The sequence below is a fragment of the Melanotaenia boesemani genome, chromosome 2, assembly GCF_017639745.1.
Source record: "Melanotaenia boesemani isolate fMelBoe1 chromosome 2, fMelBoe1.pri, whole genome shotgun sequence".
In the NCBI taxonomy this organism is placed as follows: Eukaryota; Metazoa; Chordata; class Actinopteri; order Atheriniformes; family Melanotaeniidae; genus Melanotaenia; species Melanotaenia boesemani.
The window spans coordinates 32,963,949-32,983,409 of NC_055683.1; the positions used below are offsets into that span (position 1 = coordinate 32,963,949).

Genomic DNA, 19,461 nt, shown 5'->3' on the forward strand with positions numbered 1-19,461 from the left:
AATGCTAGACCTCATGTGGCTGGAGTGTGTCAGCAGTTCCTGCAAACGAAGGCATTGATGCTATGGACCGGCCCGCTCGTTCCCCAGACCTGAATCCAATTGAGCTCCATCCATCTGCACCACAGACTGTCCGGGAGTTGGCGGATGCTTTAGTCTAGGTCTGAGAGGAGATCCCTCAGGAGACCATCTGCAACCTCATCAGGAGAATGCCCAGGTATTGTAGGGAGGTTATACAGACACGTGGAGGCCACACACACTACTGAGCCTCATTTTGACTTGTTTTAAGGACATTACATTAAAGTTGGATCAGCCTTTAGTGTGTTTTTCCAATTTAATTCTGAGTGTGACTCCAAATCCAGACCTCCATGGGTTAATAAATTTGATTTCCATTGATAATTTTTGCGTGATTTTGTTGTCAGCACATTCAACTATGTAAAGAACAATGTGTTCAATAAAAATATTTCATTCATTCAGATCCAGGATGTGTTATTTTAGTGTTCCCTTTATTTTTTTGAGCAGTGTAAATAAATAGGTGGAGTTAAACATAAGAGCGCTGTTCCTTATGGAGAAAAAGTGAACATTCTCACAAGGGAACGTTCTCTAAATGAAATCCAGACATTAGGCAGAGTTGACCCATACAAGGGTGGGGAACGGTCCCAAAAATCTAAGATGTGTGCAGCTCAGTAAGGCACCCACAGCCAGTGATCATGATTCTGTATTACATGTAAGTAGGAAGAATTTGGGGTTTAACAATAATTTCCCAGAATAGTGTATTTGGTGCGTACAACTCCAACCATGCTCTCAGCCGGATGTGTGCTAGCCGTCTGGTCTCACTGACATCCATGACACTAAGCATCCTCCAGTAAAAGCAGGTGTTTTGACTCCAGCACACACCAGTCAGCACTGTCTGTAATATAAAACTTGTGGTCTGCCAACACCCACAATAATTTAAATAACTGAGTGACATCAGGTAAAGTGGGCTACTTTTAGGCAAGTCACTTGAGAGACTAAAAAACAATTTTGGGTGACACTGAATTGTGTTTTGTGGTGGACTGTTTTTAATAATTTTGTGTTGAATTTATGCAATCAAGTATAATTGTTCAGGACCACTTATCAGCTAAATTGGCCCACTCAAATTGCAAGGCAAAACAGTCATTTCTGATTTAAAAAAAAATAAATAAATTTTTTAAATTTTCATGTATAATTTTAACACATATCAGACAATATAATATTACATTAAAAACTGTAAATTGGGGTAATAAAATTATTACCCCAATTCTAAAAAAAGTCAGGGTGCTGTGTAAATGTAAATAAAAACAGAATGCAATGATTTCCAAATCTCATCAACTTATATTTTATTCCCAGTAGAACATAAACAACATGTCAGATGTTGAGACTGAGACATTTTACAATTTCATGGAAAGAGTACTGCCTGGCCAAAACAAAAGTTGCCACCAAAAGAAAAGGTCACACTCTAAGACTTGGTTGGACCTTTGATTACATCAGCATTCGCTGTGCCACTGTTTCAGTAAGCTTCTGTAATGTCACAAGACTGATTTCCATCCAGCATTGATGGAAATGTATTGATGATGGCAGAGTCCAGCCACTGTAAAAAGCCTTCTCCAGCACATCCTTAAGATTCTCAGTGGGGATCAAGTCTGGCTTCTATGGTGGCCAGTCCACGTGTAAAAATGATGTGTCCTTGTTCATGTTCTTAAATTCACCATTAAACATAACCCTGAGTTCTACAGTTGTTTTTCTTTGATTTTATTTTCAATCATTAAAGTGATCGCTGTTCTTCCTGGAAGACTGATTCCCCACTTTCCTTCCAGTTTTTTATAATGTGTTGGACAGTTCTTAACCCAGTTTTAGTCATTTCTGCTGACGCACCATAGATGTTTCCTCTGCTTGATTCATGCCAGTGATTTCATCCTCCTTAAAGAGACTAACTGGCAACAGGAGGTAACATGACTGGGTATGAAAGCGAGGCAGGTACAAAAGATGAATTAAAGAGGATGTAAAAATCAGAAAGCGGGTCAAGAACACCATCAACTGGGGTGAGGAAGCTTTTATGCTCTATCATTACATCTGGAGTTTGAGGACGCAACAGGCGTTCCTTCCTCCAACAACCGGCCCCACCCTCGCCGGTGACGTCACGTCGCTGCACCGTGTTTATTATGTGGTTGTTGGGTAGCAGCTGCTAGCTAATAGCATAGTGTCTTATCTATAGACATGCTCTGACTTTACAGTCGACAGGTAAGAGCGTTTCAGCTAGATCATATTTAAGACATTTAGCTGTCCACTCATGCTTTCGTTAAGTGTAAAATCTAAACTAAAAAAGCTGAGCAGTTCTGGTCGTAAACAGACGAAGGTCGTTGTTCAATTAGCTTAGTAGGCTAGCCGGAAAGCTAAGTTTTTAAGCTAAACTGAAACATAAACAACAACATGGCAAGTTAGCGGCAAAGTAAGCTAGTTTTCCTAAATTTTGAGGGCTGGATAAGACCTTGAGTGTAACAAACATGACATAAGGACATGTTGACATATAACGAAACAGCTGTTTACTGGACCTGATGGCTGCTGGTAACTTTCAACTTAAATGGCACAAGTGACTTTACATATAAATTAAGTGTGTATATACGTGTGTAAACAATTACTATTATTATTATTATTTTGTCTGTTCTACAAGTGCTATCTGACACTTGCCAGGCCAACATTGTCAATAAGAATTTGTTTTTAATGGTTTGCCTGGTAAAATAAAGATTAAATAAATAAAATGGATGTGTTAGTCTTTGAGATTTTGGCTACTGCCATTATAGTTTGTACTTGGTAAGAAAATACGTTTTCTATCTTAAAAGAACGTCTTGTGTTGAGCAGGATTTTCCTGGCGTACAGGAAATATTTGCTTTATTACTAAATAGGTTTAGTATTAAGCTGTTTTAAGTGTGCTGTATTTAAAATCAGTGGCATAATTACTGAACGTTCTTCCAAAAGCAAAACAAAACATGGCTTCTTGTTTTGTATTAAATCTGTAATTACGTCACATTTCATATGAGAAATACTCTGAACTAAGCAGTTAGCAGTTCTTAGAGTTGTGTATCTTACAATTTACTCTTGAAGGAAACAGCTAAACTGGCAAAAATGTAACATAACTCATTAATCTGATACCAGTTGTACCCTCTTCAGTACTTTAATGACGCCACCACTGTAATTAGTTTAAAAACAAAACTTTTTTCAGTCAAATTTGTGATCTTGTGTTATAAAAATTAACTTCTTTTTCATCACTTTCTGTCTCCCGCAGTTTTGGAGGTCAGAGATGGCAGTGTGTGCACTGACCATGTTAGATGGGATGGAGGATGAAGTAACAGCGGCAGGTGGTGCGTTGCTCCTGGTACTGGCGCTCATCTTGGCTTGGCTTTCGACCCATGTGGCCGATAGGGGAGACCACATCCTGGGCACCATCCTCACTGTGGGTGCTCATGCCTCTTTGATAGGACTGGGGGGCCACGACAGCTACAGTGGAGGGCCTGCTAGTGCTGATGCTCCTGAGCAACAGACTGCTTCAACATCACAGGAGAACAAGCCGGATGATGGCGAGTCGGCAGCTGAGAGAGGAGAGGGTGATGGGATAGTCGAAGGAGCTGAAGGGGCTTGGACGGATCTGCTACTGGACATCCAAAGGAAACAACCTCAGGCTGGAAGAATGCACACTTCTGATGGAGAAGATAATGAAGCTGATGAGGAGGAGAATGACATTGATGAAGAGAATGAGATAAGGCTGGCAGAAGAAAAGCCAGTAAAGCCTAAACCTGTTTTGACCACCACCACTAGCAGTACAACCGCCATCAATGTTCGCCTGAAGTTTTTGAACGACACAGAGGAGGTGGCTGTTGTAGAACCGCAAGATACAGTTGGAATACTGAAAAGGTTGGTAAGATAACCACAAGTATTCATCAAAAAATGTCACATGTAGATAAGGTGGGTAATTGTTTGAATGTCTAGGGAAAATTTGGTCACTTGAAGGTAAATGTAACCTATAGCCAGTTAGTTAGCATAGCATAAAGAGCTGGATTTAGCATGTCTGACTCATCAGACCAAAAGGTAAGACAGTTGGCCAGCAGCAGTAAAGCTCATTTTGCAAGTTTTACCTCAATAATCAGAAGTGATGACCTCAACTTGTGAAAATTCTTATTTTTTCCACAAATGTTTTTTTTTCATGCTTCCATTTTTAGTTAAACCAGATACATGTTATCTAATGAGCCTGACTTGCATTCACTTAAAAGGCAGATTAAGCAAAGAAGATGAGCCGTGTCTGTGTCCAGTTCAGTTGGTAGATTGTTCCCAATTTGAATTTATTGCACAGCTGCAGGACAGATGTGGCTTTTTAACTCCTGGAAAGAAATCAAAAGAGTTTGCCAGAATGTGGCAATGTTCTTTAAACAACTGTTCTGTCTCATTCTTTTTTCTGCAGCAAATGTTTCTCAGGCCGGGAGCATCAGATTAAATTAATCTACCGAGGCCAGTTACTGCAGGATCCCAAGAGGACTCTGCTTTCCCTAAACATCACTGACGACAGCGTGGTCCACTGCCACATCTCCCATGCCTCGCATGAAGTCGGTCCAGAGGAAGAGGCTCAGTCTGGGACAGGCGCAGAAGACAGATCTGGGGTCTCTGGAGGATTTAGGGCTGCAGGTGTGGCCATTAGCACCAGCAGTCTGGTGGTGCCTGTGTTCGTGGTGATACTGGCTGTGGTGTGGTACTTTCGCATCAACTACAGGCAGTTCTTCACTGCCCCCGCGACCATCTCCCTTGTGGGAGTCACTGTGTTCTTTAGCTTTCTGATTTTTGGGATGCACAGCCGCTGAGAAGACGAAGACCGGGCTCACACTTGCAGCTGAATATTATAAAAATAAAATAAATAAAAATAACTAAAGCAGTAGGCGAGTATCTGAGATGGACTGATCAGGAAGCTCCCTGGTGCCGATGCTGCAGCTGATTTAACTGTTTCAGTTCCCATGAGGTTATTTGTGCATGTAACCCTGAAAAAGAGTGATTGTACAGCTTAAATGCAGTAAATATAATCTCAATTGAGAATTTTTGTAGCTTTAAGCGTTTTTTCCCCAATATAAGTGGCTAACCATCATTTTGTCTGCTCTGTTAAAACGATCTTGTGCTTTATTCTGTTTTAGAACGGTTTGTTTTTGTTAAGAAAAAATAATAGATCCAAATATCTCATTTAAAACCACTTGCTCTCGTGCTACGTGTGCCAGTCGGACTCAAACATTTTATGTTATTTAAATGAGTCAAATCTCTTGTAAGCAAATAAACTGCCTCGGGGCAAGGCTAGCATTTTTGGATGTTATATAGAAATAGGCTAATTTAAACTATACCTAGCCACAAAAACATAATTTTATGAGGGGACTGTAAATATATTGTGTATTTTGTGTAAATAGAATACATCTGGTAAAGCTGCATCTGGCACTTACAGGCCTGGGGGTGGGGGGGTGGGACATACCTCCTTATTTTGCTGGACTTGTCTGGTTTCAGTTGTATCCAATAAAAAAGCATTTTCAACCACAGCTGTTTCAGTGGCTGTTAAAAAAAAAAAGTTGGTCTCTGGGTACAGCATGTTTATTTACATACAAACATCAGTATGCACGACAGTGAAGAAAAATAAATCCATCACATTACATTCAGATACAAGTCATTCGCACATGCACTCATTTTGTGCTTGGAAATAATATCAGAAACACATTATTGCATTCTGTCATTGCACTTGTACTGCACAGAAACACACAAAGAGCCACAAGGGGACTTCAGCTGTCCACTTCATCCACAAGAGGTGGTATGAGCGTCGAATTGTACTCACCAAGTCATTTCAATAACAGTCCATTTATTGATAGTGCACATTACGAGACTACTGGACAGGTTTCACAAGGGCACAGCCAGTTTTGCTGCAGAATCAAAAACTAAAGTGACAACTTAAGGTCTGAGAATCAGGCTTTAGGTGATTGTCACGTTCATGTAATTTGAGAAATAACTGAACACACTAGCTTTGTAGTCAATGATCATTTTGAGAACAGCCATCTAACCTGCTAGACTCACGTCTTGGTCCAACTGTATCAAAACATACTGAATACATATCTGCGATTGCTGTCTTCTAAATATTGCCAAATTGGCTGCATCTTCAAAGCTTAAGGCCCTAATTAAGTTTAATTTAATTCTTAAACAAATAGTATTTGTTGAGAGGGAAACAATCCCTAATAAATTCTGACCATTGTATTTGGGTATTTATGAATATAATCATAAGAGATTCTGGGCCCTCACATTGGGGGTTTTTAAGATGAAATAAGAAACATTGACACCTAGTGTTTTAAATCAGAACTGCAGTCGAAAGTATTTGATAGTAATTTCGTGAGTTTGTAAGGACAAACACAGTATTCACTTTGCCAAAACATCATTGTATTTGTCGTTGTAAACTAATAGGCCACCAATTTACTCCACCAATACAGTCACAAATTAATTTAATGAGCGCCGAGAACTAAATTAGACTAAAATCTTTGTAAATCAAGATTAATTTAAGCAAAATTCCAGTGCTTACCTACTTTGCCAGCTCTGAATAGGTCTTGAAATGAATTTGGTCTCTCAGACTTCTCCACTTTTCAAAAGATTATCCAATATTGATCCTCGTCTTATTCAGTTTTTGATCATTTGCTTTTTTAGCAGGACGCCGAGACTTTTTAAGTTTTTCTGAAACTATTTCTGGTCCGCTTCTTTTACTAGCTTACATACCAGCCTGAGATGGCAAATAAAACATTTTTACTTACTAATGTTCTTGTAAGGGTTTCAAGAAGAATAGGGAATATTCATACAACCAAAGTGGAATGTCGAGTAGAGGTAACCCAAAGGCTCTCACGCTGTAGACATTAGCAGAAGATTCAGTTAAAGGAAGCAAAACATGCAGCTAAAAATCCATGGACTTGTATAAGAACTTTTGGGGAGCAATCCTATAACAACAAAAAGTCTTAAAATCTTCTGGGAACTGAAATTAGTTCAGATGTCATGCTCATTGCTTCCAAAAAGAACTGCAGCACTCATGTCAAATTTATTCTAATGCATAATAAAACAATGGACTAAAACAAACATCCATTTGACAAAAGTAATGAAAATTACTTTGGACTCATGATTCTGTTTACTCAAAGTTTCATGAATGTGCCCCAAAAAAGCCCTTCTGGCTCATCAAATACCAAAATCTCCACTTACACACAAATAATATAAACATCACTATAAAGGCAGTGACAGACTTAAATATCTCACTGATGTAAACAAAGGTAAATATTTAAAATGGCACATGTATTTTCACAAAAATGCCACATTCTATGATGCATAGTTATGTGAAAATAATGATACGCACACTCACTTCCTCTAACCATACACACAAAAAAGTTATGTTCATACTGAATGCAAGTCAGCATTTAGATGCAAACACACACACACACACACAGATACAAAACTGTGCAATACACCGCTAGAATTAAGAAGCCACTGATGAGTACTCCAGTACGTGCGTGTCGGTGTGTCAAGTGTTGAACCAAGAGCAGTCGCCGTTTCCTCATTTGGAGCGAACGCAAATTATAAAAACGGGAGGATAAAAAGGAGCCACAATGACTACCTGAAGGTTTCACAAAGCTGCATCAGAAACTTTTACGAGCACTTCATGGATTCATGAAATTGAGCATTTTTCACACTGAATATCAAGAATAATAAACAGGTAGAGTTTGGAAAATAAATAAGAAATTATGATGCTTAGGGCCGCTACAACATTCTGTAAAAACCCTGACTTACACCTTGTTAGGTCGACAACTTCACTACTAACTTTTAAAAAAGAAAAAAGCCTCTTGACAACAGGATATCCTGTTTTCTGACTTTATTTCTACTGAATCCTATTTTAATCCCAATTTAAAAGAAGCTTTCGACTCTCTTGCAAGGTATCCTGAGGTCCTTTCTTGGTTTATCCTGCTATGGTGCGGAAAACTGGACCAGCGACAAAAACAGATTTCATCAAGTCACCCTGATTTTCATCTTAAAGAAACAACTCTTAGTTTAAAAGTTCATCATGGTGTAAATGGTCATTTTCTGTGGAACTGCACTGCAAAGTACCTACAGATACAGTGACTGACCACAGTTATTAGATAACTGTGTTCACAATGTAGAAGAGGGAATCTTACTGGTCTATTCCAAATTATTTAAGAACTAATAAATCAAGTTTCATCCCATCCTGCTCAGACCTGTAATCGTGGAATGAAAGGAGGGACTTGACAGAGGAAGCAGGTGTTGGTCTGATGAACGTGCCTGCACTAGTTTAGGCCATCATACATACTCGAAATAGAAGGTGCTGAGAGCTTGGGCTTCTTTTTTTTGGTCGATAAACTGATATTACTCTGGGACATGGTGCTGCCTCCTCCAGTCAGACTTCCACTTCCCCCTCCACTGTTCAATCCCAGAGAAGGCTTCTTTTTCTTCTTGGGCCTCCGAGAATCGGAATGGTTGGTGCCTGTGGGAAAAGGAGAAATAGGAATTCATGGGACACTTTCTTTTTGATCAAAAAGCTATTTTTGCACTTAGCGTTTCTTCCTTACTGGTTTTAGAGGAGGCAGAATCAGTGGGGGAAATATCAGGGGAGTCTTCCCACTGCAGGCGGCTCATTAAACTCTGTCCATCTGGAATGTCAAAGCTATCGTTCTCCACCACAGGGTCTGCATCGGGGAGCGCTGGCCTGTTAACAGGAAAGCCAGACACAGTAACACAGATGAGGACCAATGACGCCAAAAGTGTTTAACTACACAAAAATACAAACATCCTTATAAATTCTAAAACTATTTCTCTCCATTAATTGGTAAATCTAAAATGAGTTCAAGAGTTCACTTTGAAATTTTGTAGAATTTTCAAAGCTTCTTCTTTTTTTAGAGGCACATAGAGAACATTTCACCATTATGTCTATGAAGACACCTGCCGGTAGTACTTCAACCTGTCCCCGCTGTCAAAGTTTCATTTTACTGCTGCCAGTTGCAACCACAGTCCTGCTTGTCACATACTTAAGACACAGGTGCTTCTCACAAGACCAGAAATATCTCTTGAGGTACTTTACTGTTTTAGTGACAGTGGCTTACACAACACTCAGGGCTCCTCCACTGCCTTTCTTCCAAGCCATTGCTGAACAAGTTTTTAGACCATTTTAAGTTTTCCACGTTTTTTTATTTCAGACTCAAGATTCTACTGCTCAAACTATATGACCCTATAAAGAACACGTACAATATGCAAATTTCATTTAAACAAAAACATACATCTTGTATTTAACAGATGTACGCCTGTATCAATGATTTTCAGTGCCTTCACGGACCAACTTCACTGCATTTCTATAAGTTCAAGGAAAAAAAAAAAAGGTAACAGCCTTCTGGGAGATTCAACAGCCAGCAGATTAGCTGGTGACAGGTGAGGGTGTCAGGGTTTGGTATAACAAGAGCAACCACCAAAAGTTTAATCTTTCTAAACAAGGATGAGTCATGGAAAAAAAAAACCTTAATGCCAAATTTTAGAGCTTTTGTTTTTCAGCATATAAAGTGTTTAATATTGTAAAATCAATTCATGGAGCCAGGGAAAGTCTGGGTGTGTAAATGCAGAGTATGGTAAGCACTGTTTAATGGGAAACCATCATGCCCCCATGATCAATAGAGTTTGCAGTCTGCAAACTGTATAAAAACAAGAGTTCTCTGGATATGAGCTCATCCCGGGTGGACATAAAGGGGACACAGGTCCAAAAACTGATGTCTGTGATGCTATGGCATGACAAGGACATCTTAAATATGTGTAAAGGTACCATTGATGCAGAATAGTATACTAGACTTTTGGAAAGATATGCTAACATTAAGGGAACATAGTTTCCCTGAAAGTTCATGGTTCCTCATTCTGCAAGATTTGCAACAGCATAGTTTTATAGGGACCAAGTGTGTGTGTGCACATCCCATCATAAAGAGAAAATTCAGAAGTAGCCAAATTATCTTATATTCAGCTAGAGGAGACAGGTTCTTCCAAAGTACCTGCAACACAGCATTACCAGTTCCCAGAGGATTAGAAATTGGAATCATAATTACATCCCTCTCCAAAATTTTTGAGATGGTTACGGACATCAAATTTAAAATGTCCTCACATTATCAAAGTAAGACGCTCAAAATAATTTCTTTTGTTTTGTGTATTAAATAAAAGTTAATAAAAAAAAATCAATTACATATTCAGGTTTTTACTGCATTTTAAAAATGTTTCTGAAAACTCTTTCCAGAAAAGTTGGAAACATCTATCAGCTCCCATAAGCTGGGAGTTTGTAGAAGCAGAGAAATGCTATCGATGCACAAAAATGCAGAAGTAGGAGTTCTTTCAAGCCGCTAGGAATGGCCAGGGCTTTTTCTTCTATACTAGAAGCATACAGTGGATCAAATGAGTAAAACTCAAGTCTGAAAACTTCCTGTTATCACTGCCCAAATGTTTGTGGCTTATGTTTCTGAAGCCCTCAAGTTGGCATTTTGGGTGCAGACATCTTGGTTTTTAGAAATTCTATTGAGTAGGGGATGGAAATAAATATAAAACTACGTTAGCCCATACCATATTTACTTGCAGCCACATGTAGGCACTTCCTCAATGATCTCAGTTTCCAGACCTCGACTACCGTACATCTGGATTTTTAGTCTATGAAGCAACCTGATCAGAAAACAGAACTGTGTCTGCAACCCCCTCCCCCACCACGAGGGTCACCATCACCAATTCAAACAATGTTTATTTAAGTACACTTGAGTTAGAAGGGGACAGGGCAGACTCACGCGGACGGCCCCAGGAGGAACACCCTGACGGCCCTCCTCTGTTCGTCCGTGTGCTGAGGACATCGCTGAGACCTGGAGGGACACAACGTGGCATTACACATTCCTAACTGGCGGCCCGCCCACACCCACCAAACAGCTTCACGCATCACCCTGGGTGCTTTTCATTATGCTAACATGCCTCCTCTTTCCCCTCACCTGCCTCTTTTCCTTGAGGATGCTAGAGAGAGATGCAAGGAAGGATACACCCGAGTCCAAGGTAATGAAAGCTAGTGTAATGAAAAGCAGCCCCTGTCTGCAGGAGGAGGTGGGACGGACTGTTAGGACACAGTCAATGACCAATCAGAAGAGACAAAATGAGTTTGGTCATGGACGGAGTCCTTCATGGTCCAATTTAAGTATATACGGGTGCAGGTTTTTGTAGGATTTTGTTTAATTTTGGAGAAAAGTCAATTACTGACCCAGAATAACTTTACCATGAGTTGCCACTTGTGTACCCCTGAGTTAGTCCCAACAAACATGATCACGTTTTAAACAAGAACTGATCACATCTCCAATTTTGACACAACTACTGGACATAAAGACATTGGATCAAACAATTTGGATTTGATAACAACACTTGACCTGGTTTTATATTACCTGAAACTACGCTGCATCAACCCAAATGTGACGAAGAAAGAAAAAGTTAACTGTTCTCTCAAAGTGGAGAAGTTTAATCACAAATTTCAAGAGCTAACGCAACAATTACCTCGTACACATCTTCTTCGTGTGCTCAGAGATCACTCCACATTGCTGTAGAAAGAAATACTGTAATGACCAATCTGTGCCATCAAAGCGAAATTTCAATAAAATTGAAGACTAAAGAACAGATTTCCATGATTAAGTTTATTTATGACTGTTGCTCACCGTTGTTAAAAGGGATCTGACTTCATCAGGGCCTAAACTTTCATAATTGATGCCAGTATTGTAGTTGTACTGAAACCAAAGACATAAACAACAGTTATTTATATGGTTTACAGAACAAAGCTATATAAAGTTCACAGTTTAGTGTTGCAATCAACTTGAACAAAGGAAGATATGTCACCTTGTATGGCTCTGAACTCATGTTACTCCCAAGCTCACCTGGAAAAAAAAAACAATTACTGCCTTAATTTTTTCCATTACAAACCTACTGATATGAGCTGAAAGATCATATTTCTCCAAATTTAACGTCTTGCATTTCAACCATTTTTCAACTGGTTCAATTTGAGATCAGCTGAAGGACATAAAATTCAAAGAGCACTCTGAATGTTTTAAAGAACTATGTAATTTCTGCTTTAATAATGTAATATGTAATGTTCTGTTTTTAAATCTTTGTCTGTGAATTAATTAAGAAAAACCTGCATTCGTTTTCCCTTTTTGTTTTACACATTTGTATGGAACAGAATTGTTAAACCTTTATAAAACCATAACAGGAGTTTCCACCTACTCCAAGCTGCAGATACAAAAATGACCTAAAAGCTACACAACACAACTGTTGCTGCTTATCTTGCTGTCTTCACTCGGCTGTGGTTTGCATGGTTTTCAAACAGGTGTCCATAATCAATTTCCTGTGACAAATATATTTTTATCCTCTGAACATCATGCACCAAAGCAAATGGGTTTCTACAATGCTGAAGTTTGCATCGTTTACACACATCGATAGAACACAGTGGATTTAATCCTCTTCACTAAACTACAAGCCAAATATATGACACTCACCATTTTTGTGTTTCAGAGATTTGGATCTTCTTGGAGAATTTTGATTCTGCACATTGGCCAAAAAAAACAAATAAATGAAATAAAAATAGGCAAATCATACTCGAGAACTTTACTTAAAATTTACTTAAATGTTTAAATACCTTATCTGACTTCCTCTTCTTGGCTGCAAGAGTGCATAAGAAGTCACTGATGTTAAAAAGAAACACTGGGTTCTCCTCTGTAATTCCATGCAGTGACTTGGATACAATGGGCCTCATTCACCAACTCCTCCAATGAACCAATTTGCTCTTAATCCCCTACTTAAGAGCTTTTTATGAAGGTTGTGGGATCTATGAAAATCTTTGTATCCTGGATTTGTTCTTAAGAAGCAATCCAACAAACATGCAGTACTCTTATGAACATTTGAGTTATGATGAAGTTACAGTCAAGAGTGGATTTAATTCTATTGCTGATCTTCCTAAAACAGGGGTGTCCAAAGTTGGTCCTTGAGGGCCGCTGTGCTGCAGGTTTTCAATGTTTCCTGCTTCAACACACCTGATTCAAATTAAATAGATCCAACAGCTTATTAAGTTTTGCACAATGACTCATTAATTTGAGTCAGGTGGTGATGGAGCAGGGACACATCAAAAACCTGCAGGATTGCAGCCCCTGAGGACCGGAGCTGGACACCCCTGTCTTAAAACTATTTGTGCAACAGACTAAACACGTGTGCATTCAAAGGACCCTCACCAGATCTATTTCCTCAACTGTAAGAATATCACTCCATAAATGTCCAGATTGTGTGTGAATCCCAGAACCATCAACTAAATGTGGCCTCCTACTTTCCAGGAGAACATGACTCATTCATTGTGGGCATGCACCTCCAATAAGGAGCAGCAGGTGATTCATTTGCACCTATCTTTTAATATCAAGATTTACTACAACAGTTTTTATTGTAATGATTAGTTTCAAGAGAAGATGGTTATACTCTGACCCCTTTTTTGATAACACCACTGACCAACCCTCAGACTCACCAGGTTTTATTTCACCAGATCCAAACTTACTTCATGAGGTGCACCACATCTTAAAAGTATGCTGGATTGAACACAGCAGGTGGCAATTTGTTTTTCAGACTGCAGAATGTTCAGTGTGTAAAGAGAGATGAAAAGGTATTCAACGCTGTACCACTTCCTCCTTTAGCCACTACACCTCGAGGATATGCATCCTGACGCGCTCATGGGAACAGACTGCAGGCTTGCTGTCCAGGTTCCGGAGCAATAAATTACCTGTTTGTACATAAAGCTCCTTTAATATTATATTAATCTCACTGTGTGATTATTAATACAAAGTGTGTCACTTTAAAAGCGAGGACAAACAGGATTCAGTGCACTTCTGTATTATTATTTATTTTCATTCATGTCCTGTGGCATTCTGCTCATTATTTTTCCACATCTGTCTCACCTTTGTATCTGCACACGCCTTCAGTCTCATAACCTTAAATAGGTATTTTCAGACATTTACCCATGTAAAATAGCCATCACATCTTTTTAACTTATGAAAAGATTAGCATTTTCCCAAGAATATCTGAGGAAACATGTGAACAATTTTCCATCCATTTTCTGCCGCTTATCCGGAGTCGGGTCGCGGGGGCAGCTGCCTAAGCAGGGAAACCCAGACTTCCCTCTCCCCGGCCACATTCACCAGCTCATTCAGAGGGATCCCGAGGCATTCCCAAGCCAGCCAAGAGATGTAGTCTGTCCAGCGTGTCCTGGGTCTCCCCCGGGGGCTCTTTCCGGTGGGACGTGCCAGGACCACCTCACCAGGGAGGAGTCCAGGAGGCATCCTAACCAGATGCCCGAGCCACCTCATCTGGCTCCTCACGATGTGGAGGAGCAGCAGCTCTACTCTGAGCCCCTCCCGGCTCACTGAGCTTCTCACCCTATCTCTAAGGGAGAGCCTGGCCAGCCTGCGGAAAACACTAATTTTCGGCCACTTGTATTCGCAATCTCGTTCTTTCGGTCACTACCCACAGCTCATGGCCATAGGTGAGGGTAGGAACGTAAATCGACCGGTAAATCGAAAGCTTTGCTTTTTGGCTCAGCTCCCTCTTCACCACAACAGACCGATGTAGCATCCGCATCACTACAGACGCCGCACCGATCCGCCTGTCGATCTCCCACTCCATCCTTCCCTCACTTGTGAACAAGACCCCGAGATACGTGAACTCCTCCACTTGGGGCAGGACCCTATTGCAGACCCGGAGAGAGCACTCCACCCTTTTCAGGCTGAGGACCATGGTCTTGGACTTGGAGGTGCTGATTCTCATCCCAGCCGCTTCACACTCGGCTGCGAATCGCTCCAGTGAGAGCTGAAGATCACGGCCCGATGAAGCCAACAGAACCACATCATCTGCAAAGAGCAGAGACCCAATCCTGAGGCCACCAAACCGGAACCCCTCAACACATCGGCTACGCCTAGAAATTCTGTCCATAAAAGAATCGGTGACAAAGGGCAGCCTTGGCGGAGTCCAGCCCGCACTGGAAACAATTCCGATTTACTGCCGGCAATGCGGACCAAGCTCTGACACTGGTCGTACAGGGACCAGACAGCTCGTACAAGCGAGTCCGGCACTCCACACTCCCAGAGTACTCCCCCCAGGGGACACGGTCGAATGCCTTCTCCAAGTCTACAAAGAACATGTAGATTGCTTGAGCAAACTCCCATGCCCACTCAAAGACCCTGAAGAGGGTGTAGAGCTGGTCCACTGTTCCACGACCGGGACGAAAACCACACTGCTCTTCCTCAATCCGAGGTTCCACTATCCAACAAACCCTCCTCTCCAGCACCCCTGAATAGACCTTACCAGGCAGGCTGAGGAGTGTGATCCCCCTGTTGTTGGAGCACACCTTCCGGTCCCCCTTTTTGAAGAAGGTGACCACCACCCCAGTCTGCCAGTCCAGAGGAACTGTCCCCGGTGTCCACGCGATGCTGCAGAGGCATGTCAGCCAAGACAGCCCTACAGCATCCAGAGCCTTAAGGAACTCTAGGCGGACCTCATCCACCTCCGGGGCCTTGCCACCAAGGAGCTTTTTAACCACCTCAACGACCTCAGCCCCAGAGATGGGAGAGCCAGCACCAGCTTCCCCAGACTCTGCTTCCTCATCGGAAGACGTGTTTGTGGGATTGAGACAGTCTTCGAAGTATTGCCTCCACCGCCTCACAACGTCCTGAGTCGAGGTCAGCAGCCTCCCATCCCCACTGTACACAGTATTGACGGCGCACTGCTTTCCCCTCCTGAGCCGCCGGATAGTGGACCAGAATCTCCTCTAAGCCGTCCGGAAATCATTCTCCATGGCCTCCCCAAACTCCTCCCATGCCCAGGTTTTTGCCTTAGTGACCGCCAAAGCTGCGCTCCACTTAGCCCGCCGATACCCAGCAGCTGCCTCTAGAGTCCCACAGGTCAAAAAGGCCTGGTAAGACTTCTTCTTTAGCCTTTAGCCAGCCTACTGCTGGTGTCCACCAACGAGTTCGGGGGTTACCGCCACGACAGGCACCGACGACCTTGGCCACAGCTCCGCCAGACGTTCCCAGCAGACCTTCACAACACGCTTGGGTCTGCCAGGCCTGGACAGTCCATGACGAGCACCTAAGTCCAGCAACAAAACACCACTCGGATTCAGATCGGGGGGCCATTCCTCCCAATCACGCCCCTCCAAGTTTCGCTATCATTGCCCACGTGAGCATTGAAGTCCCCCAGCAGAACAAGGGAGTCCCAGGAAGGAGTGCTCTTCAACAGCCCATAAGCACAAACAACAGTCAGGACCCCCCCCCCCCCCTGAAGGCGGAGGGAGGCTACCCTTTCGTCCACCGGGGTAAACCCCAACGTACAGGCACCAAGTCGAGGGGCAACGAGCATGCCCACACCTGCTTGGCGCTTCTCACAGGGAGCAACTCCAGAATGGAAGAGGGTCCAGCCCCTCTCAAGGACAGTGGTTCCAGAGCCCAAGCCATGCGTCGAGGTGAGTCCAACTATATCTAGCTGGAACCACTCAACCTCACGCACCAGCTCAGGCTCCTTCCCCGCCATAGAGATGACATTCCACATCCCTGAAGCTAGCTTTTGCAGCCGAGGATCAGACCGCCAGGGTCCCCGCCTCTGGCAGCCACCCAGCTCACACTACACCCGACCCCTATGGCCCCTCCTGCAGGTGGTGAGCCCACAGGAGGGGAGGCCCATGTCACCCTTTTCTGGCTGAGCCCATCCAGGCCATGATCGTGGACAAAATTGTCCATGAACAATTTTGCAGTTTATAAACACATTCATGAATGTGATTGAGGGTTTCCTTACAAAACTTCTTAGGAACTCATTAAGAAGAAATTTAGGAAGATTTATAAGATATTAGTGAATGAGGCCCAATGATTTTTAATTGCTCACCTTTCTTTTCTGCCCCATATGACCAGTCATTGTCATTAAGGTCATCATTGTCTTCCTGATCACTCTCTGATTTGCTCATGTTGTTATTGCTGGCTAACCTATTAAAAGCAGTAGCATGATCAGATTTTTATATAAACCTTTGAAACAAGCAACAAATCAATGAGTGGCCCTTACTGACCCACCTGCGGCTAGCAATGCGACTGCTGTTGCGCCCCATGCCGAGGCATTTCTCCAGATGTGGAGCAAAACGAGAAGCCGCGATTAATCTTTTGCAGTTGGGACACTCACACTCTTTGTTCTTCCACTGATTGTACACCTGTCCAAATATGTCCAATCCTGGTTGATCCACAATTTCTGGAGGAGTAAACAAAAATCCATATAACGTAAGCAAACATGCTGAAATACAAATAGAACAGATGAGAGGGAATGGCACCTACCAAACTCTTTCATACTCTCTTGATCTGTTTCATCTAAGAAGAAATAGCCCTGTTTTACAGCACGGTGTACTTCAAAACACAGGCCCAAACAGGCATCTTCCACCAGCTCAGAGTAGATGTCATGCACCAAGGCCTGCAAAAGCAAAGATACAATCTAACGCCAAGTGCAAACTTCAGATTTGATAAAGGAAATATCTCCGGGATATAATGTCTACTGATGGCTAAAAAAAAAAAAATAGAACAATGCTAAAGTAATATAGTCTAGAAGTCGTTTACCTCCAGCTTGGTGTTGTCTGGGCCTGAAAGGGGCATATCCTCCATTTTCATTTGAAAATCTGTACTGGAAATCTTGATAACAAGGTCATAGGATGTTGTCCTGCATGATTAGAATAGAAAACTATAAATCACAACATTTTGAGAGATCCAAGAAAACACAAAGATAAGGAAATCCAATGAGCCAATAACAATACAGTTTATGTGTAAAACAGATTTTAGAATACATACTTTTAATTTAGATATTAAGGTTTGCTGTATATCTATCTTCATTCTGTTGAGAAAAATAAGAAAATAAATACTTGACACAATCTCCCAAATATCAAGTGTTAATTAATCAGTATAAGTAAATTATTCTGTAAGTAAATGTTAAAAATGAGAACACCTGAAAGTACCACCAACTGCAATATCTGATTAAAATGTTGCATACTTCGTACCTAGTAATCCACAGGGCTAAATGAGTCATTTATTATTTATGATATAAACGAAGACCATCTCATTTGAAACGGGGGCTCAATACAAGCTGTACAAATATACTTTCATATGAACCGAGCTCACTATATGATAGCTAAATTTTAATCACAAAACACCATTTAAAACAGCCTTAACCAACAGCTAGCTAACATTAATAGATTAAAGACAGGTGATGAAAGCTTGTTAGCTAAACTGACATTATACCGTAAACTAATATTACTTTATTGTTTGTATTTATTAGCCCTGTTAGCCTACTGCACCGAGATTAAAGAAAAGCGTTTATGGGATTAAATATTAAGAAATACAGTAGCGTAGATGGCGGTGTTTGAATGTAACCAAAACTGTTTCCTCTTACCCGGTCAGAAAACTCAGTCTGCGCCAGGCAGCCTCTGTGAAGGAAGCAGCATAACCGGAGCAGTCCACAAACACGTTAAATATAAAACCCTGCTTCTAAGCTGCAGGCATAGTTAGTATTACACGTTTCTCTATTTTCTGGTTTGAAGTGGTCGTTGCCGCAGGTGTCGGTTAGCTAAACTGACGTTAAGGACCCGCTTGACACCGAGAAGGCCAACCGAACAAACCCAGACAACACGAAGAATACAAACCGAGCGACTTCCGGTTTAACCCTCCGAAATAAAAGCTATCAGGGGCTCAACGGTACATTTAAAAGATTAAGGGAAGTTTCTATGTATTTGATGGGTTATTTCTTTGTTGTAACAGTGATTCTTGACAACAAATCGTATAAATGTTCGAAAACCTGTTTATCCTTTAAAAATGGTGCTACATTTGTATGGAAAAATGCCGAAATAAAAGCTATCAGGGGCTCAACGGTACATTTAAAAGATTAAGGGAAGTTTCTATGTATTTGATGGGTTATTTCTTTGTTGTAACAGTGATTCTTGACAACAAATCGTATAAATGTTCGAAAACCTGTTTATCCTTTAAAAATGGTGCTACATTTGTATGGAAAAATGCATTTGTGGGAGTTCAATAAGTGACAAAAACTTATAAAAGCTTCTGTGTCAATGCCAGTCAGCTTATTCTGCCATTTAATCTTGTTTGGAGTTGTTTACTGAATTAAATTATTTAAGTCTGAAGACAGGAGACATACTGACAATTTATTAATTTGACAAACAGGTGTCTTATTAGAATGTGGAAGAACCATACACAGCCACAACATCCTGGCACCTCCTCCTCAGGCTAGTCACTAGTTTGGTCACAAATTGCTGTGGGATAACCTCCCATTCTTTAACCAGCA

General features: G+C 41.4%; 2 protein-coding genes across 3 annotated transcripts; one reads left to right on the plus strand and one right to left on the minus strand.

Annotated features, from left to right (window-relative positions):
* Positions 1–2,142: 2,142 nt before the first annotated feature.
* tmub2 (transmembrane and ubiquitin-like domain containing 2) lies at positions 2,143–5,574 on the plus strand. Its single transcript, XM_041967830.1, has 3 exons — positions 2,143–2,256; positions 3,299–3,924; positions 4,469–5,574. The coding sequence occupies exons 2-3, from the start codon at positions 3,314–3,316 to the stop codon at positions 4,860–4,862; spliced, it is 1,005 nt and encodes a 334-aa protein (XP_041823764.1). The 5' UTR covers positions 2,143–2,256; positions 3,299–3,313; the 3' UTR covers positions 4,863–5,574.
* Positions 5,575–5,610: 36 nt separating this feature from the next.
* On the minus strand, positions 5,611–18,794 carry atxn7l3a (ataxin 7 like 3a). 2 transcript variants are annotated; one of them, XM_041967807.1, is made up of 14 exons: positions 18,559–18,794; positions 17,961–18,003; positions 17,733–17,832; positions 17,457–17,589; positions 17,202–17,373; positions 17,020–17,117; positions 12,746–12,768; positions 12,606–12,651; positions 11,950–11,987; positions 11,772–11,840; positions 11,614–11,657; positions 10,869–10,940; positions 8,637–8,773; positions 5,611–8,551 (listed from the first exon to the last, which is right to left on the minus strand). In XM_041967807.1, the coding sequence occupies exons 3-14, from the start codon at positions 17,781–17,783 to the stop codon at positions 8,355–8,357; spliced, it is 1,080 nt and encodes a 359-aa protein (XP_041823741.1). In that variant the 5' UTR covers positions 17,784–17,832; positions 17,961–18,003; positions 18,559–18,794; the 3' UTR covers positions 5,611–8,354. The 2 variants fall into 2 exon arrangements, with proteins under 2 accessions (XP_041823741.1, XP_041823751.1); XM_041967817.1 differs by lacking the exon at positions 10,869–10,940.
* Between the last annotated feature and the right edge of the window lie 667 nt (positions 18,795–19,461).